This window comes from Drosophila hydei, unplaced genomic scaffold (assembly GCF_003285905.1).
Source record: "Drosophila hydei strain 15085-1641.00,03,60 unplaced genomic scaffold, DhydRS2 tig00008135-arrow-pilon, whole genome shotgun sequence".
Taxonomy (NCBI): domain Eukaryota; kingdom Metazoa; phylum Arthropoda; class Insecta; order Diptera; family Drosophilidae; genus Drosophila; species Drosophila hydei.
Genome location: NW_022045844.1, coordinates 2,954,628 through 2,974,434, shown reverse-complemented (window position 1 = coordinate 2,974,434; position 19,807 = coordinate 2,954,628). Strand labels below are relative to the sequence as shown.

General features: G+C 41.6%; 2 protein-coding genes across 3 annotated transcripts in view; one reads left to right on the top strand and one right to left on the bottom strand.

Moving 5' to 3' along the window:
• Positions 1-1,443: 1,443 nt before the first annotated feature.
• On the bottom strand, positions 1,444-3,832 carry LOC111593215 (gamma-tubulin complex component 2). Its single transcript, XM_023305865.2, has one exon. It carries the CDS (start codon positions 3,815-3,817, stop codon positions 1,598-1,600), a length of 2,220 nt encoding a protein of 739 aa, XP_023161633.2. The 5' UTR covers positions 3,818-3,832; the 3' UTR covers positions 1,444-1,597.
• A 1,425-nt stretch (positions 3,833-5,257) lies between these two features.
• The window catches only part of LOC111593213 (rho guanine nucleotide exchange factor 40), a 52,642-nt gene continuing 38,092 nt past the window's right edge, over positions 5,258-19,807 (top strand). The window contains exons 1-4 of one of the 2 annotated variants that reach the window (XM_023305859.2): positions 5,258-6,143; positions 16,536-17,059; positions 17,276-17,603; positions 17,657-17,938. In XM_023305859.2, coding sequence (XP_023161627.2) covers positions 5,952-6,143; positions 16,536-17,059; positions 17,276-17,603; positions 17,657-17,938 — 1,326 coding nt within the window. In that variant the 5' untranslated portion in view covers positions 5,258-5,951. Of the gene's footprint in view, positions 6,144-16,535; positions 17,060-17,275; positions 17,604-17,656; positions 17,939-19,807 lie in introns of those variants that run through there. The other variant, XM_023305860.2, reaches the window with a different exon arrangement.

Below are 19,807 nucleotides of genomic sequence, written 5' to 3'. Positions count from 1 at the left end.
CGACTCGTGGTCGTCGTTGGCTGCTATGCCGCCGGCCGCACTTTATTGTTGCATCATCATCATCATCATCAGCATCAGCATCAGCATCAACATCGTCATCAGCATCAACGTCATCATCGTCATTCAGCGACCACCTGTTGTCCTTAAAGCGCAAAGCGATAAATATAAAGTGAATTCAACTTGGCTTTTTTGATGCACTTTTTTATTTTACAGTTGCTTTTTGAATACCCTGTGAGGCATGTGCAAGGGTATATTAGTTTGTCGAAGTGTGAGTGAATATGCATATGAGTGACTATCGTGTATGTGAAAGCCCGAATATTTGATATATAATTTGCTTTTATGGAATACGTCTCATATACCCTAATTGATTATATATATATTCTTCAACTTTAGTTAAATCTTTATATTTTTACAGGGCATTTCCAGCTTAATCCCTCTCATCCAGCACACTCCTGCCAACTTTTTTCTTTTAATATTTTTTTATAAAAAGATTTTGGACAGCATTGCGTGAAGCTCTGCTCGCTATATTCGACTGGCTCTGAGTGAATTTTCCCGATTTACATAACAATTGGCCTTTGGATTTCGCAATTGTGGTACGTGGCTGGGGCCGCGTCTGGGGCAAGTGCCACAGTGTGGCTGGGCGCATTAAAAACGTTTTTGCGGCCATTTAAAATAATTTACGATCCTATGCAGAAAGCGTTGCTTGATGCATTTTTTGCCGTGACTCGGCATAAATTTGGCAGTGTTCCGAAATTAAGCATACAAATCGATTATTCACGCCCATTGTACGCAATGCAACGCTGTGCTCAGCACTGATGGGGCTGCTAAGTAGGCTCGAATCCCGCTTTTCCATTTAACTCAAACTGTGATTAAAAACTTATCCGACGGAGAATAGGATTGTAAAATATAGTCTCAATCGAAGTTGGACGTAGTTTAAGGGTTAAGAAAGGAACTATGAGCCTTATCAATAAAATATAATAAATAAATAAATCCATAACAAAAAATTCGAACTCGAGCTCGAACTCGAGCCAAGAACCAGCAAAATTTAGGAATTCCAAATTTAGTACAGATTTAATTTAATTTTTAAAATATAGACAAATTGTCTATAATTTAATAATAAATTAATATTATTTTCTATTTTTAATTAATTAATTTAGACCATTTTTTGTTTATACAAATTTTAATTTAATTTTTTACCAATTTTTTTGTGTAATAGGTTTTAATTGTTTATTGTAATATCTATTTAATTTTTTTACATTTTATTTAATTAACCAAGACTTGCTTTTACTTTCAAGCAAAATTTTTTTATATATTTAAATATATTTATTTAATTTTTTATAAATTTATCACAATTTTTTTTTATTGATTTATTTTGTATTATTTAAACTAAAATAATTTTTTTTTACTTTTACTTTGCACAGCTCAACTAAAAAGTTTACGACTTAAGAATAACCCAAAGTTAGAGCCAAAGCTCTTGAGGCAGGTTGCTGCAACCTGCTGCGTCTTGCTGCAAACACCTGAAGATTTATCAATTTTTTAGCTACTTTAAATTTGGAATGGTTAAAAACAGGAAAAAATAAATAAAATCGAACGTAAACTAAGCCAACTCCTGGCTAATTTCTTCGAGGCGCCGCAGCAGCTGCTGGCAGGATTGGCGCTCCTCATTGCCGCACGAACTGTTTGACCTGGCCAGCTCGATGAGCAGGTCCAATATGCCAATGAGCAGCCCATTGAACTCCTGCTCATACTCGGCCAGGCTGGAGTCGAAGCTCTGCTCGCTGTCCTGGCGCTCCAGGAAGAGATTGTAGTTGAGACAGAGTTGACCCAGCGTGTAGAGGGAGCGCACGAAGGTCACCGGCTCGGAGAGCAGGCACATCACCTGGCAGCTGTCCAGGGTGCCCTGAAACAGTTTCATCAGCTCATCCACAAACTCTGCCTTCTGCACATTGTCCAACAGCGATTGCCAACGAGGCTTTACAACGTCCTGGGTCATGTGCTGCTCCAGCTGTTGGATGCACTGCAGCATGCGTGCGTGCAGCGCCACAGCACGTGCGTTGTTGCTGCTGGTTGAGCTCAACTTTCGTTGCACGTAGTGCAGATAGAAGAGCACGCGATGCAGCAGCTGCAGCTGCTCCAGTGCCTCTTCATGAAGGATTAGGCTGATCGGCCACTTGGGCTCATAGCGCAGCGTCAGAGCCTCATAACCGTAGAGTGCAAGCTGCTCTGGCAAATCAATGCTATCTTCCGCCTCACTGGACAACTCCAATTCAGCTGGCGGCTGCTGCACTTGCTCTAGTTGCTTCACTGGCGGCCCCTGTTCCACTTTTTCCAGTTGCTTCACTGGCTCCGTCTGCTCCTCCTGCTTCGTTCGCACTGTTTGCTCTGACTGCTCCTCTTTGGTCTCTGGTTCAGTCTCCTGCATCTGCTGCTCCGTGCCAGCTTTTAGACGTTTCATCCGCCTGGTTAATTGCGTAGCCACATCACAGTCCATCAGCTGACTGCGCAGCAGATGCTTGAATGGATCTGAGCTGTACTGCAGTAACTTCAGCGTGATCTTGTGCAGCTTCTCTGGCCTTAGATCGTCCACATTGCACTGTAGCTGATCCGAGTAGTATTCAATCAACGCCTCATTGAAGTCCAGCTGCTGCAGCAGAAAATATGCCTGCAGATTATCCAGATGCTGCAGCAGATCCTGGTCCTGCACCAGGACCTCGTACAGCTTCTGCGCGGGCAGCTCATAGCTGCTCTGGATCAGCTGCACGTGTGTCTGCTCATCTGGCACATAGCTGAGTGAGGCCTGCATCAGCTTCATCTGCACGTTGCACTGACGCAGAACATTGAGGTACTTTCCAGCCAGCAGAATGGACTCGGCTTCCGGTTCCAGGAAGCTCGGCAGGCGATTCAAGTGCAGGCGATAGCGTTTCGCCCAATAGGCGTGGCAGCACTGCTTCGGCGATAGCAAGGTGCTGCTCATGTCGCTCGCGTTGGTGTCCTCGATGAAGAACTCTTTGCGCATGTCGTAGAGAACGCCCTTCTGCGTCCACAGCTGCACCATCTTCATGTAGTAGTGGGAGACGTCTGTGAGCAGCACCTTCAACCGGTCGCACTTGAAGTGCGCGTGATGATCATAAATCAGCGAGAGCATCTGAGCGCTATTCAGCTTCAAGGAGCGCACCCGACTGGTTAAGTTGGCCAGGGATTGCATTGTGACCAGCCAGGGACGCAGAAGCTGCACCAGCTGATGCAGATTCAGCTTCTTCTCCTGCAGCTGCGTCTCGAGCCCCGCCTGCATCTCGAAATACTGCTGCATGCTGTTGTGCAGAGCCAAGCCCAAGGAGCGACCACATCCCGTTGTCATGTTCATATCCTCAATGAAGCTCTGCACAGTGATGTAGTAGCCGATCAATGGGAGCAGCTCGTTGGCCAAGGCGCGAAAGGCTCCACTGAAGTTCTCATTGATCTTGAAGCGCACCTTTTCGATCTGATTGGCGCGCAGCTGCGAGACTTCTTCGATGGGTATATCGGGGCGTATGTGGGAGGCGGGCACGCCCGAAAACGCATAAATGAGATTGCGTATGAGCAGCTCCTCTTGCCGTTGCACCGTTAACTTCGTAACATCCTCCATGGGCATATAGAAGCCACCCACACTCTCAAATACCCAGTTGCCCATCTTACGCTTAAGTCTCTCCGGCTCACCTACACTTTCACTGCCCACCGAATCCCGCAGCTCCGAATCGCCCAGCGAATGCTCGTCCCCTGTTCTGCTAGAACGGCGACTGCTTGACGCAGTATTAGCGTCTGGCAACTTCGAATCCATTATTAATAAAAAATATATAGTATATAGTATATATATATTTATATATATATATATATATATATATATATATATATATATGTATAGTTGGGCAGTGTTTGAGACTAGTTGAACTAGTTGCAAGAGACTAGTTGAACGTTCAGCAAATGTGAAGGAAGGCTTCAATTCCTTTGTTTAGAAGTTTAAAATTATAGGCTTTAAATCAATTTGGATACCGAAAATCGAAATTTCTATGATATGTTGATCTTGAAAATGTATTTTGAATAGAATATTTTCTAGTAGATTGATATTACGTAAGACAAGTACTACTCTACTATTCGGATATATAAAGCCAATCAAAAATATAACATAAATTGATTATAAATATATTATACTCTATGCATAGGCTAATGTCCAAATGCCATGCGATCTATGCAACAGCTTCGGGCCGTGCCAGCCTTTGGCCAAACTTATGAATGAAACCGGCATCGCAATTCATTCAGCTAAATTCGCGAAAACACCAACATCAATTGTGTTCATTTTGCAAGTGGCACGTACCTGTTGCAGGTTCCGCCGTACCCAGCGGCGACGTCTTCGATGCAGACGCCGTTGCATCCGCACAGGTGGCTTATGCATTTGGATACCGAATGCGAGTCTCCTATGTATGTACGTGAGCGAGGGGCAACTTCGTGTTGAGAATTTTCCACAATACGAGAAAATCACAACGCTGGGAAAGATGCACTTTCTTCATAAATAAATAAATATGGTTGTAGTACACGATACGTGGCCTAACTATGAGAGAATTTTTATATTTATGGGCTTCGTCGCGTGAGTGCTACTGTCGTTGTTGCCGTTGTTGTCGTTGTCTAGCTGTTCTCATTCTAAACAATGCAACGTCAGCGTCGACGTCGTCGTCGACAGCAACATTAGCATAAATAAATAAATAACCGTAATAACAGCGACACTAACAATAGCAGCGATAAAGTGCATAGGCAACGCGAGCAAGTAAATAACAACAGCGAGATGCAGAAGAAATAGCGATAAAGCTTTTTCGGCTTCTGTTGCGTTTCACTGCTTCTTCTTTTTCACATAGTCCATCGGAAATGCACGACAAGCTTTTGTGTTCATTCTCTTCTAGTAGCACACATTCTCTCTCTCTCTCTCTAAATACGTTTTGACAGGCGACAGTAGCTACAAAGTACCCACACGTGATTAACGCACTGTGGAACCATATGCAATATATGTTAAGTGTAAAATAATTAATAACATAAAAAACATACGTAAACAATTCTTTATCAAAGCTTACTTCATATTTTGCCGTTCTTTAATTCCACTTCACACATGCTCACTATCAACAACGGTTACAATAACAACTTCTTAGCAACGACAAAAAGCTCGCCCAGCTTGCATGCATTTAAATATGGCTTTTATTGCCGTTACCTACAATCAAATTGAGTGCAAAGCTCAATTTCAGTTTCGGCAGCGGTCGCGGCCTAGAGAAGGGCAGGGCTTAGCTGAGCAGCAGCGACGCCGGCAGCGAAGCCGGCTTTGAAGTGCGATGTGCTCTGACTGCAAAAAAGTGCCGTTTAAGGTTTCGGGGTTTTTTGTCGCTGTTGCTTATTGCATTATTTATACGCGCTCGCATTTACTTTCTTGCGCGCTACACACACGCACACACGCAACTTATAAACAAAGCGCGCCCACAGACACAGACAGCAGCTGCAACAACAACGGGGTGTCGCATTGGTGACAATTTGCGCCTACTGCAACAACACTCTCGGTCTCAGTCTAAGCCGCTCTCGCAGTTAGCGACGTCGCGGCCGACGCCGTCGTCGCAGCGGCAAATCCGACCGCATTCTCAGTCAAACAACAAACGTAACTGAAGTAACAACGGTGTCCGCGTCCAATAATATTAAACACAGAGAGGCCAAATACGAAACACCCCCCTCCCCTCGCTCTGTTAAATACTAGTGCTAAAAGGAAACAACGAAAAGTGATTAAAACACACACGAAACAAAAATATTGTGTGCAAAAAGAAGTCGAAGCTTTGCTGAAAAAGCGCCAAGTGCAAGTAACAGGAAGTGTTTCTATCTCTGTCGCTCGACTAGAAAGTGATGAAATTGTTGTTGCTGCATATAGGCAGCAAGTGTTGTGCTTAATGTTGGGTCTGCCAACGCGTGAGCAGTGCGTCGAGTGGCTGCAGTTTATCTTTCTGTTGATCCTGCACATCTGGAGCATTTGCAGCATGTCGCTAACGCGCAGTCGTCAAACGACGCTCAAGTGGATTAAGAAGCGTTTGGGGCTGCCGCGTCGACGTCAGCAACAGCCACAGCAACAGCATAGGCAGCGGGTAAGCGTTCTGAGAGCCTTTCAAAAGCGGGTCAACTGTTTACTCAACCCCTTTTACTTAACTTTACTTTACTAATTGATTTTCGTCTAACGTTTAATTTCTCTGGAATTCAATTAAAGTTAATAATTTGTGGTTTAATTTGCGGCAAATTTTGTTTTTCCTGCGTATTTGAAGGCAGGGTTCGAACTTTTGCATTGGCGTGACTTGCAACAATTTCTCCACAAAGTTTGCCCCAAAAGCTCAACCCCCGTTTTACCATTGCCGTGACGTACTTGCCAACTGTCTGCCGCTTTGTTCCGTTTCCGTTGCCATTTGCTAAACACTCTAACCTAACGGTAGGTGTGTCCACCAGCCTAGCCCTGAGCCGCATTGCCGTTACCGACGCTGTCGTTGTCGTTGTTGTTGTTATTTTGCATGTTTGGCCTGTCTTCAAGCTGAGCGATTATCGCTGTCAGCTTGTATAACAGTTCTGCGCGCCATTTGAGTCGTTATCATTTTCGAACACTTTTCGCTGCTTGTTAGAAATCAAAATTTATGCGAAATTTTATGAAAGTTTTTGATGAGTTTTTTGGTATTTGCGATGATTTTTTTGGCAATTTCGAAATAGTTTCAGGGCGTATTGCTGTAACCACTTTATAACTAGGTACATTGCAGGCACAACACGTAGAGGCGAGAGTATGGCAAACGCTACGAGCATAGCAAAAAGTTTTCTATTGCATGGCATTTGTCAAAGTTGGATATACACTCTTTGGGAAGTAAACACGGCATATTGGGTTTAAAATTTGAAATAACTATTATCTATTTACAGTAAACATATTTATATATAACATTATGAGTAAAATAAGTAAACTTCACAAGCCCCAACTTTCTCATCTAAACAGAGAATTTCGCTGCCTTAAATACCCCAATGCAAGTTTATTAACTATAATTAAAGGTCATTAATTTAGATACTTTGACTTTTCAATCAGGTTTTGAAACTACTTTGAGTTTCATATGACATCATTGCTAGGGGGAAAATATATCAAGCAAATTGTTAGAGTTTTTGTAATTAGAAATTTATAGACATAGTTAACTGCTGACATCAGAAATTGACTCACATTTTTATTAACTAACAACTGACGGAAATGCACTTTTAATGAGTTAAGATCACAATGGAACGCGAATAGTTTAAAGATAGAATCATATATTTAAGAGATAGTTATGAGCTGGATAATTATGAGCCGGCTAAGCGATATAGAAATAGATTTGGTTATTATAATACTCTTATAAATGGTATTTCTTAACATAACAGAGTTTTTGAGCAAAGTACTTCAAAGATATTTTATATAGAAACATTTCTTAAAAAGAATTCATTAGACAATGGAGTTCGCTCTTAAAGTGAGGATTCAATGTGATTCTCTATAAATGGAAAGTTAATCTGTAGTTCATACTTAAAGAGGGCATTCATTTCCCAAAGAGCGTTTCTACCAATTGTTTTATTTATAGCATATTTCGAAGACACGTTTTAAATCATTTCTCATAGATCAAAATCAAAACAAAATATTTATTCGCTTCGAGCAAATGTTTATTTCTCAGCACTTAAGCTCTGCTTGCAGTAAACAAAAATCGCATGTTCCGATAATCGAAATCGCATCAGAAACCATGGAGCCATTGAGCCACGGAGCCGTGAAGCAACGGACCCACGGAGCCATGGAACGATGGAACCATTCCGTATAGCCGCAAACAAAGGGCCTGTCAGCTAGCTAGACAAGCATAGTGTGGAAAGTGCGGAAAGTATCTGAGTTTTTAGCCAAGTTCAAGGCGCTGGCGGCTGTGGTCGCTCCATTCGCGCTTGCCACTTCGCAATTATGGCTAACAATGTGTATCGGCAAGGGATGGGCAAATAAAGCAAACAATGCGATGGGGAGCATTAAGCACAGAGAATTTCTGTCCCCCCCCCCCCTGTTTGAACGTAGCACACACAAAACAGTCGAACAATAAAAGAATACCCTATCCCTTGTGCACAGCAAATGTGGGTGTGCTGCTTTGTAAGCTATGCATCGGGCAACACTGTGCTACAAAATCAATGGAGTAGTCTATGAGAATGGGGTAGGAAAATAATTTGGTGGAATTCAATTATAATAAGAAAGGTTATTTTAATGTTATTATAATGTATATTTAAACTTAAGAATCTATACTGGTTGGTAATGTCAAAAAAGTGTTAAGCTTAAAGACTTCAAAATAGCATTTAATAAATCTTGAGATATCTTTAGATATTTTTAGATAAAACTTCACTTATAATCATTTAAAAAGTATTTTAGTGTCTTTTGTACTTAATTTGATTTATATTTCATATCACTTTTCTCGCAGTGTGTTTAAAAAACTCTCAAGTCAAATATCTGAACTCAAGGCTTAAGTATCTTTAGGCACTTTTAGAGTCTTAGCATATATCAAACTCTGACTCAGAATATTATAGTAATTAAGATAGTTTCTCACTTAACTTGTAGTACAGTGTATTTATATAGAATTTGATTGACTCACATTCAATCAATTCAAGAGCTTCGCCGATTCATTCGTACGGCGGATTCACATTGAAAATCATTCGCACGCATGGAAAATCATTCAAGCTTGCAGTGTGTATGTGTGTAACTGTATAGCTGTGGGTGTGTATGAGTGTGTGTGTGTGTGGGGCGTGTGTGCGGCTTTTCCATTTGGCGCTCGACTCATTTCAATTTAGTTGCGCGCCGCAAACGCTTTGAACTTGTTTTGCCAAACGGACGCGAGGCGACGCGAACATTTTCCTATTCCAGTTGGAGCAGCCGTTTGCCAATTGGAGCCCTGCCCAGCGAGCTCTGTGCGCTGTGGCTGCGTCGCGTTTTTTCCCATTGATCTCGCATCGCAAGCGAAAAACAACAAAAATTTGTGCGCGTTTTGATTTTTTGGCGCGTTTTTCATTATTTATTTTTTTACTGCTGATTTTCGTTGCACGTAGCTGGACCTGAACCTTTCTGTGGCTTACCTTAGGCTACGAGCCGAAAAAAAAAACAACTGAAAATAAAGAAACAACAACAACAACTATGTATTGATAAATTGCCAGCCGACGATTTCCGTCGTGACCCGCGCGTTATGCAAAATGCTCAAATGTAAATAAATATTAAAATAATACAAGAAGAAGTAGTAAAAAAGGCACTAAGCCGCCTGCCACGCCTCCCCGCTGCCCTGCCGCCTACCTGCTTTTGTTGGTTTTTGGCTGGCCTCAGTGAAAAATGAAGTGAATCTGTCTTTTGTAAAGTGAATCGCCTGCTGCCACAATAATAAGCAATAATAATAATAATGTAAGCCGACAAATTTCGGACTCGAGTCTTTTCTTTCTTTTTTTTTTTTTTTTGAATTTATGAAAACAATAAACGCAACACAAACTACGCATTAAGGCGCAAAGCCCTCGACCCCCGCGATAGCCTCGACTGGAGTCTGAAGTCTGTAGTCTGGGAGTCCCTGTCTGTCCCTGTCTGTTGGATGGTCGCAGTCAGACGATTTCCTGGCACGCATACAATTTGCATGTGGATATCGCAAGCCTGGCCTGGCATCGATCTTTATGATGTCTTATGTAATCTGGAAACTATTCATGCAGCAATATGCGCGCCTGCGCCTCGACGGCCGCAGTACGCAGCCGTCGCTGCGGCCGACATTGATCTGGCATTCGCATGCGGCCATTACAACGGTAGGTGGCTACGGCTCTGCCTTTAGGGCATTCGCTGCACAAACCACTCCAAATGGAAATGGAAATTGGAAATGGGAATCAGCTTGCACACATATATAGATATCTCAGCCGAATGCGGGTCACCTGGAAACTCTTGCAGATCGTTGCTTTATTGATTTAAATTGAGCAATTTGTAATGCGAGAGTTTCGCTCACGTGCAATTGCAACTTAATGCCACCAAATTATTCATAACTAAGCGCTCACAATTGAGAGATCACAGAAATTGATATTCTATTTAAGACGACTTGAGGCAGAGCCTCAATAAATTGGTTACGCTAGAGAGGATGCTTATGACAGCTGAGATTTTGTGTAACTTTTCAGCTTAGTTCAATTTTGTATTTTTTAAAAAAGATTTTTTTTAATTTTTTCGTAATATTCTATTTGAAATTTTTTTTAGAAGAATATAAAAAATATAGAATATTTAATATATAGAATATTTAGAGTGGAGAAAATAAATAGAAGACATAGAATATATGAAATAGAGTACAAAGAATATATAGAATACATAGAATATATTGAATATATATACTTTTAAAATAGATGCAGCAAAGATTTTTGAATTTCTTCACTGAAATTCAAATTATATAGGTATAATTTTCTCTATATTTCTATATTTAATTTAATTTTTATATTTTGAGAAATACCATTTGAAGACATTTTTTTAATAGTAGATGCAGCATAATAAATGCTGACAGCACATGTTCCGTTAGACTAGCTAGGAAAAGCAAAGGAAATGGCCAAAGATTTGGGAGAAAAATATATAAAAGAAAAAACGAAAGAAAAACAAAGTAAAAAGTTGCCGCCATTGACGTGGTCGTAATTTTTTTATTGATATGATATGAAGAGCAGGAGATGGTGGACCACCAGCAGCAACAGCAGCAGTAGTCCCAGGCATTGCCAATGGCCAAAGCTGTTGGCCAAAAGCCATTTGGCCAAATCGCTAGTCGGCTTAAACGTTCCATTGATAAAAACAATCTAAGCGCGAGAGAGACGGAGAGAGAGAGGGAGACTAAGAGGGAGACAGAGAGAAACGAGAGCTGCAATAAGTCAGCGCTAAGTGTTAAAATGTCGATATTAATTGTGGACTGGCTGCCAACGGTTGCAACTGGTAACTGGCAAGTGGCAACTGGCAACTTGCCCCTGCCGCAGCTCGCATTTAAATAAATTGCGATTATGGCTGCAAATGTGGCATGCAGCTAGCTAGGCAAAGCCAGTGAACCGCTAATAATATTTATCAGTGCCTCATTTGTTGCATGGACAGCACAAGTAGTAGGAGGAGATGGAGGTGGAGAGGGGGGCAGGCACAGGCGAGGCAGTTGCAGCCATTGGCCAATAAACCCACAAAATAAAAAAGAAAAATAAAAAAATTTGAGAGAAGCAAATAAAAATTGTTGCAGCTAATTGCAATGAATGTTGTTGCTGTTGTTGCCACTTGGCTTGGTTGCCAGTTGCAAGTTGGGGGCCGATGTTGCCGCTGCTTTGTGCATCCGCTCGTCAATTTTTCGGTTGCTGTTTTGCCACATTGTTTGGGCAGCGCCGTGGCCATGCATATTTATTTATTGCAACTAAGTAAGCTTTGCATTTTCAACCAGAAATCATGCAAAAAACCAAGAGACATGCAACAACAACAACAACATCGGCAACATCTCTGCCGTTGAGCGGCTTTCAAATCGCATTCGTAGCTGTTAACTGAGGAAAAGAGCGACAGCGACATGAAAACTGTTTAAGTTTTCCATATTTTCCTTTATTTTTCTTTTGATTTTTTGTTTTTTTTTTTTTCTGCCGCACGCACAACGTGGGAAAACTCATGAAAAATGCAAACGCATTCGACTTGAATACGAACAAACAAAAAATAAGATTTGTGCATGCCCAATTGCAATATGAAAGAAATACGTCGAGCTTTGGTCGGACTGTGCGATAGGGCAGAAAGCAGGAAAAGGCGCCGCTGATAAGCGACACGGCATCAAGGTAATTGAGGAAATCAGAGAACAGCTCTCTGCAGATCATAGCGAGTATTATGTTATATCACAAATACCATAACTATATTGTATCACATAACTGTAAGCGAAACGTGAGATGGGCTTAGCGCGAAAGTCGGACAAAATTAACTATTGATAGCAGTTAGATCTCTAAGTACTGTTAGTTGCGGCACTAGTCAGCGTTAAGGACTTAGTTTTACATTGGCCAACTGAAAGACAAATAGCATTGTTGGATAAATATGAACAGAGGGAGCCTATGTTGCTGTGCAGCAAAGTATATATATATATGTACAGGGCAATGAAATATTTAGTAAATATAGCATTAAAATTGACCATTATTCTCATTAGTGTTAGGATTCATCTCACATCATAACCCACAGCATAACTAATGATATATCATTGTCATCATTGCTATTAACATTATCAATAAGATTGTAACGGGTATGAATTTTACTTTTTACTTAATTGTTATCATTATTAGCATTAGCATTAGCATTAGCATTAGCATTGGCATTGTCATTAGCATTAGCATTAGCATTAGCATTAGCATTAGTATTAGTATTAGCATTAGCATTAGCATTAGCATTAGCATTAGCATTAGCATTAGCATTAGCATGAGCATTAGCATTAGCATTAGCATTAGCATTAGCATTAGCATTAGCATTAGCATTAGCATTAGCATTAGCATTAGCATTAGCATTAGCATTAGCATTAGCATTAGCATTAGCATTAGCATTAGCATTGTCATTAGCATTAGTATTAACATTAGCATCAGTATTATCATTAGCATCAACATTAGCATTATCATTGGCACTGGCATTATCATTAGCATTAGCATTAGCATTAGCATTAGCATTAGCATTAGCATTAGCATGAGAATTAGCATTAGCATTAGCATTAGCATTAGCATTAGCATTAGTATTAATATTAGCATCAGTATTATCATTAGCATCAGCATTAGCATTATCATTAGCACTGGCATTATCATTAGCATTAGCATTAGCATTAGCATTAGTATTTGCATTAGCAATAACATTATCATTAGCATAAACTTTATCTCTCTTATTTTTAGCTAAAACTTTTACATTTATAATTAGCTCTCATCGTAATCATTTTCATTCTCATCATCATTGCTACTGCCATTCCGAAGCATCATCGTTTAGTTCCATTGCACTCATGACTCACTGCCCGCCTCTCTGCTTCCAACGAACTGATTTAAATGATGCCCAGCATCTGCTAATAATCACTTAATATGCACATCATGTAATCGTTAGCCTCGCTTAATTACAGGGTATATATTGCATACATTAACGCCTTGTCACTTGTCATCCAATATTACGAGCATTTTCATATCAATTTTAACCACTCACACACACACACACACACACACATACATATATGTATGCATTTTATATGCAACTGTTTAACATGCAAATGACTTTTCTCACATCGCCAGCGCAGCTTCAGGTCTCGAGCGAAATTCATTTCTCTTTCGTTTTGGCTTGTTTGGTTGGGGGTTCAATGCAGAGGTTAGGCTGGAGCCATTAACGGCCCGTCAGAGTCGAAGTCAAGTAATTTTCAATTTCTTTTCCAGCTTTAGCTGTGGCGTTGGCTTTGGTTGTGGCTGTGGCTGTGGCTGTGGCTGAGGCTGCGTCTGCGGCTGTCACTTAATTTGGAAGCGGGAGCAGATGCAGTGGCCACCCACGCACTCGCGCACATTGTCGCCAAGCTTTCGTATAAATGGGCAATTGCAATTTGCAACGCCAACGCGCGAACCGTGGCGCCCCGTTAACTGCCGTTGCTAACAAATTAGTTTGCTGACGCAATTTATTTTTTTCGGTTTTCGTGTTTTTTTTTTTTTGTCTTTTGCTTGTCTTTTGTCCACTATCAAAATCACACGCAATAAATTTAATTTGTAGGCAGGTGTGTGTGGGGATTATGCTGGGTCAGCTAGCCAGCTGGCCAGCTTGTCCAATTAATAAAAAGAAAACGCAGTCATAATGTTTTGATTAACACAAATGTGACAAGCGACGCATAAAAATTAATTTCCAACTCGAATCCAATTGGAAGATATGTTTTTCCTCTTTTAATTTGATTTGGGATGTGGGTCAGCGCGCGCGTAACTGTACACGCGTGAGAAGCAAATGTGCTATATATCTTATAGATTGTTTGTTGTTGTTGTGGTTGTTGTTGGTTCAATTCAAATCGAATTCCAATTGCCCCAAGGTTAGCTAACTGGTCTGCAAATGCACTGAAGCGACCTTCCTTTAAATGTCTTGAGCAGCTTTTCGATTCACTCTGCCGCTCGTAATTTGCTGTTGTCGCTGGTCAGCTCGACCCACTGCCCAGAGAGACGAGAGGAAATCCAAGAGCCAGACACGCATGCACGCACGCCTTCGGGCCAGCAGACCTGGGTAATTAATTGATGAGCTGCGTCCGGCTGTAAATTGGACCCAGCCGCCGCTGTCGCTGCCACTGCCGCTGTTGGCCATGGCAATGGGGCATCTTGCAAGTGGCACAAATGGAAATATTTTTGTGATATTTTTCGTGATATATTTATTGGTATTTATTTATGTGTATTCACTTCAAAAGCAGCCGCTGCCTGAAATTTATTGTGGCGCATGCGCATGCGCTTGTGCCTGTGCCGCTGGCGACATCTGGCGGCCAGTCTGGCGAAACACAACATTTTTGGCTAGGACTCAGCACAGGACTTCAACTCTGTTTAGTGGCTAAAGCAAAGCGCGTGCTGCAGCTGCTCTGTCTCGCTCGCTCGTCAGGTCTGTCTCTCTCCTCTGTTTGTTGTGGGTGTTAGCTGTATATAAAGCGCTGCTTATATGGCGCAAAAGTGTCACATTGTCAGGCTGAACAATTTTAAGTATTTTCTGTTGTCTCTTGACTCGCAATAGACCAAAAAAAAGCCAAAAACTGTGGCCAGTGGGCATTGTGTGTTATGGTCAAAAAGGAGGCGGCCAGCCACTTTCACTGCAAAATTTCCCAATCTGTGTGTGTGTGTGTGTGTGTGTGTGTGCAAAAGAAAGTGAATTCTACTGTGCTACACTTGACCTATGACAACAACAACTAGCAGACAACAACCAGCAGCAAAAGCAAAACATTTGACGTTTTGAGCTCTGCCAAAGTCATTTGATTGTCATGCAATGCAAATGCGAGCTGCAGCTGCCACACAGTTAAAGCTACTGCTACTGCAACTGCAGTCGCATTTGTTTTCTGCTGGCCCTCCCCTAACGCCCTGCCACGCCCTCTCGCGCTGTCTGCCGTTGTCTGTGGCTATGTGAAATCGGATCAATGTTGTCCCCAATTGATTTTTTGTTTAACTTTTAACATGCGCCCGGTCAAACGGTAGCCCAGGCAACCTCCACCTGTGTGTGTGTGTATGCGCTTAAGAACTTATTTTATACCCTAAGCGCATGGAAAATGGGAGTTCAGGGTATATTGGTTTTGTGAATATGTATGTAACAGGCAAAAGGAGGCGTGGCAGGCAACATAAAGCAAGTGTTGTTTGCTTTGTGTGTATATGAGAGCAGCATAGAAAGAAAGGCCAGGGTAACTGCTAGTCGGGCACTCCCGCCTACAGCTCTTTTTGTTGTTTTACTTGTGTTTTTCTGCCCCCAATTGGTAGCGCACCCCATTTTATTTTTGTCTACATGTTGACTCGCCCACAATACGGAAATTTATAGTGCACAAGAAAACAATAAATAATTAAATATTTATTATTTAAATTTATATATTTAAATTTATAAATATCTTATCTTGAATATATAGTTAGTGAGTTATTCTTTGAGTCACTTTTATAGTAAATTCAAGTGTTTCCTTATCATAAGCTTAACATGTTTAAGGCTCGTTTCGTTTTAGTCATTACTGACATAGCTTTGATAATCTAGACTAGACCATACCAAAGAAACATACAGAAATCGGAGATATCATTGAAGCTTGCGGCCTTCTTCATAGTTTTCTATATATAAGCTTCCCTCTCTTTGGTCGATCCCTTTACCTCACTAGAGTCCATTTATTACTTGCTCTGCCTCTCATTTCTTTAGAGATAGCTCTGTATTTATATCTATTGTTTTTTCTCTCAGGTTTTGTGCTCTCTTGCTATTACCTTTTTCTCTCTCTCTCTCTTTCTCTCTTTAATTAATTTGCTCACTCATGCTCTCTCCTACCCCTTCCTCTATCTCTCTCTTTTTCTTTAACTTAATTATTTTTCTCTTTCTCTCTTTACTTCCCTTCCGACCTCCTCTCATTGCCTTTCTCTGCCTCTTCATCTATCCCTCTTGCTGTCTCTCTTTCTATCTCTATCTCTCTTCATTTATCTCTCTCTGTCTCTCTATCTATCTCCCTCTCTTCCTTTCTCTCTCTCTCTCTCTCTCGCGCTCTTTCTTTAGTCCACTCTCTACCTGGCTCAGTTTCTCCACTTAGAACTCGAACTCTTTCAATCCCTTAATCAAAATAGACATGAGAATACTTGAGAATACTTATAGAGCTTTCTTCCTAGCATATTTATACCTAACAAAGGTAAAGGTTTTATACCAAAATTCATATCACGTACACGATATATGAACTGAGACACATTTTAACCTTAAAGCCCATTTACCTTTTAAATGTTTCGAACTTCACACGTGTCTAAGTTTCTGTTTCTGTCTCTTCGCCGCAATGCAGACTGACACAAACAAGGCAGCAGCAGCAACATCAACAACTGCAACAGCAACAACAACAACAACTGCAACAAACAACGACCCAGGAGCTGAATTTGTGGATCAGGGCCATTTAAGCGAGATCTTGGTGCTGAGTGACACTCAAATCGATGGCCAGGCCGCGATGTCGGCGCCGCCAGCAGTTGCCATCGACATGGACAACATGAACACGGACACAGCCAACAACGACATGAACGAGGCCAGAGCGGGCCACACAGCGCCAATAGCGCGCGACGAGTTTGTTGAGGAGTTCGAGCCAGAGAAGGAGCAGGAGGAGGAGGAGGAGAACGATGAAGAGGAGTTGGAACTGCAGCAGGAGGAGGAGCTGGCCAAAGCGAATGCTAATTATGTGTGCTGTCAATGCCCAGCAACAACACGAGCAACAACAACTGCAGCAGCAGCAACAACAACAACAGCAGCAACTGCGAGCCGCAGCAAGTCGCGTGTACGCAGCTATCTAAAGAAATGCAAGCAACGCCTAACGGGTCAACAGAGCAGACCAGCAACGACAACGGCAACAACAGCAACAGCAGCAACAACATCAGGAGCAACAGCAACGGATGTAGCAACAGCCACAGCAGCAGCAGCTGCGACAACAGCAACAGTTGCAGCTACAGCAGCAACAGCTGTAGCCACAACAGCAACAATTGTCGCCACAGCAGCAGCAACAACGGCAACGGCAACAGCAACAGCAACTGCAACAAGAGCAAAATCTGCAGCCACAGCAACCACGACAACAGCAACGATTACATTGATCAAGAACGAAGGAACAGCACCCACAATAGTTCAGGCAGAATGTATGAGGCAACAGCCGGAGGAGTCTAAGGCGGAGGAGGAGGAAGAGGACTCCAGCTGTGGCAGCAGAGATTCGGCCAGCGCCTATGCGGACTGCTTGCCGCTTGATTTCAACATGGGACGAGCGCCAACAGCGCCGCAGGAGATGAGCAGCAGCAGCGAATCCGAAACTGATGAAGAGCCAAGGGAGCAGGAGCTGGAGCAGGAGAAGGAACTGCCAAAGGAACAACAGCAAGAGGTAACTCTATATGCATGAGCAACAACTATTGCCAGATCAACAACTAACTTAAGCCCTTAATTTGTTCATTTGTGATTTGTGTGCAGGGAACGACTGCTGCCACAAATCAAAGCCACATGGATGTGGATGGGGTCCAGCTGGCTGAGCTGATTGACAGGCATCTGTCGCACATTTATCCCGTCTACTGGGCACGCACGCGTGCGATTTTAGTGCGGCAGGCACGTGAGCTGGTCGCACTGCAATACGATGGCAGCCTGCCGCGTTTCGAGCAGCGTTACCTATGCAAATTTGCGCAAATTGCCGCAACGCTGCGCGCCACTCATCAAATTGGCGAGGTAAGTGCCCCCAACGCAGCCAGATGCCCTACAATTGCCCCAACCCCAGAGAACCCTGAAGAAGAGATCGCAGCACACAGATCTATCATTTAGTGAGTTCTTTCTCCCTTTCTCTCTCCCTGTCGCTCCCCCTCTGTCTATCTCTGTTCCTTTTGTATTTCTCGCAGGCTCGCAAATTAGCGCTTGAGCAATTTAACGATCGCCAGCTATGGAAATGAAAATAGCACTGCCAATGGAAGGGGGTTTCGGAATGGGTGGAATTGGGCATCGAGGAATGGGCATAGTTTGTGCGCATGCATATTTAATCGAACAATAGCGCATTCTTTATGGCCACTTACAGACGGATCTATATGTGCCATAAAGCTAGCAGATGACCTAAAAAAAAGTTGGATCGTAAGATAAATAATTTATGGAGCAAACAGGAAAACACATAGCCTCCAAAGAACTCATTAAAAATTTGCTATTTATAAAGTGGGAGGTAAAAAACCATATTGAGAAACCGCAAATAATTCAGAATTTAATAATATACTTGAAATTTTTTAATAGTAATTTCGAAAAACTTGAAAAATCTAATTTCATTAATCACTTTACTGCCAACAAATGGTATACCATAAGAAAAATCTCCCTATAACAGTTATATCCCCAATATTACGCATATTTTACATAATTTTTATTAATTTTTTTTGCCTAAATGCCATTCATATCTCGAAATATATTTCTAAATTCTATCAAAAGATTCCTGAATCAAAGCACTGTTAGCGCAGCCCTGGCCGCTGTTAATTTAGGTCTAAAAATAAGCAAGCGAGCTGCACTCAACTTCACACGCTTAGCAGTGCCAAAGCGAGCATAGCAGTACCAAATTGAGCATAACATGCATGCGCTTTACCAATTGAAAAGCCCACAACTTCGTGCCAGCGAGCGAATAGGTCGAATTGCATGAATTGGTCGAAATAAGTCGCATTGCTGTTCGGCTTCGTGTGTTGTCAGTTTGAGATTTGAATTCGCGGCGCGCAGTCTTGTGAGCGGTTGAAAACCGAACAGCAGCACAAAAAATAATAATAACAACATCAACAAGAAGCAAATCAAGCAACGAAGACGAAACGTGCAATGCATTTCGTATTTCGTATGTTTTTTTTGTGAGCCAACAAGAAATGTGCAACAGGAATAACAACAACAAAAATAAATAAAATAATAAAATATTCATAAATTAATCTCAGTGAAGTGAAGTGCCTTAAAGTGTGATTATTCAGAGAAATATTTTATATAAAAAATAAACCTCAAGAAAAGTTGCCATAAAAGTGCCCATAAAATCAACTTAATTAAAGTTTTTATATTTTTATACAGTTTGAGGTAATTTACACAGAGTCAAAGCTCAAATCAAATGAAACTTTATAGTTATTTGTCTTTTATTTTTACCTCTGGCTAACGGTTGTCTGACCGCCGTCCCTGAACTTTCGGGCAATTAGCACTATAGTTGGGAATGTGTTTTGCTTTGTGTCTTTACACAAAAAATGAAAAAAGCACGGAAATGCGTCCTTCGACCTACGCTTGGCTGTTTTCTAAGACTCTAAGAACCTTCAGACGATAAGAGGCTTTTGGATTTGGCGACTCAATGACACAGCCAAAGACAAAGTGTGGGCTGCCTTTCGACAACAGACTTGAGAACTGGACAAAAAAAATAAAATAAAATTGAAAATATTAAAATTTACAATCGAAATGTGTTCTTGACAAACTGTGACTGTGTGTGCGTGGCTTATCAACAAGTTGTTGCTGTTGCTGTTGCAATTGTTGCTGCTGTGTCTAAACTGTAATTTATGTTAATTTGCGTTACGCATACGCAGTGTGGCACGCACACATTCAGCTGTGGGT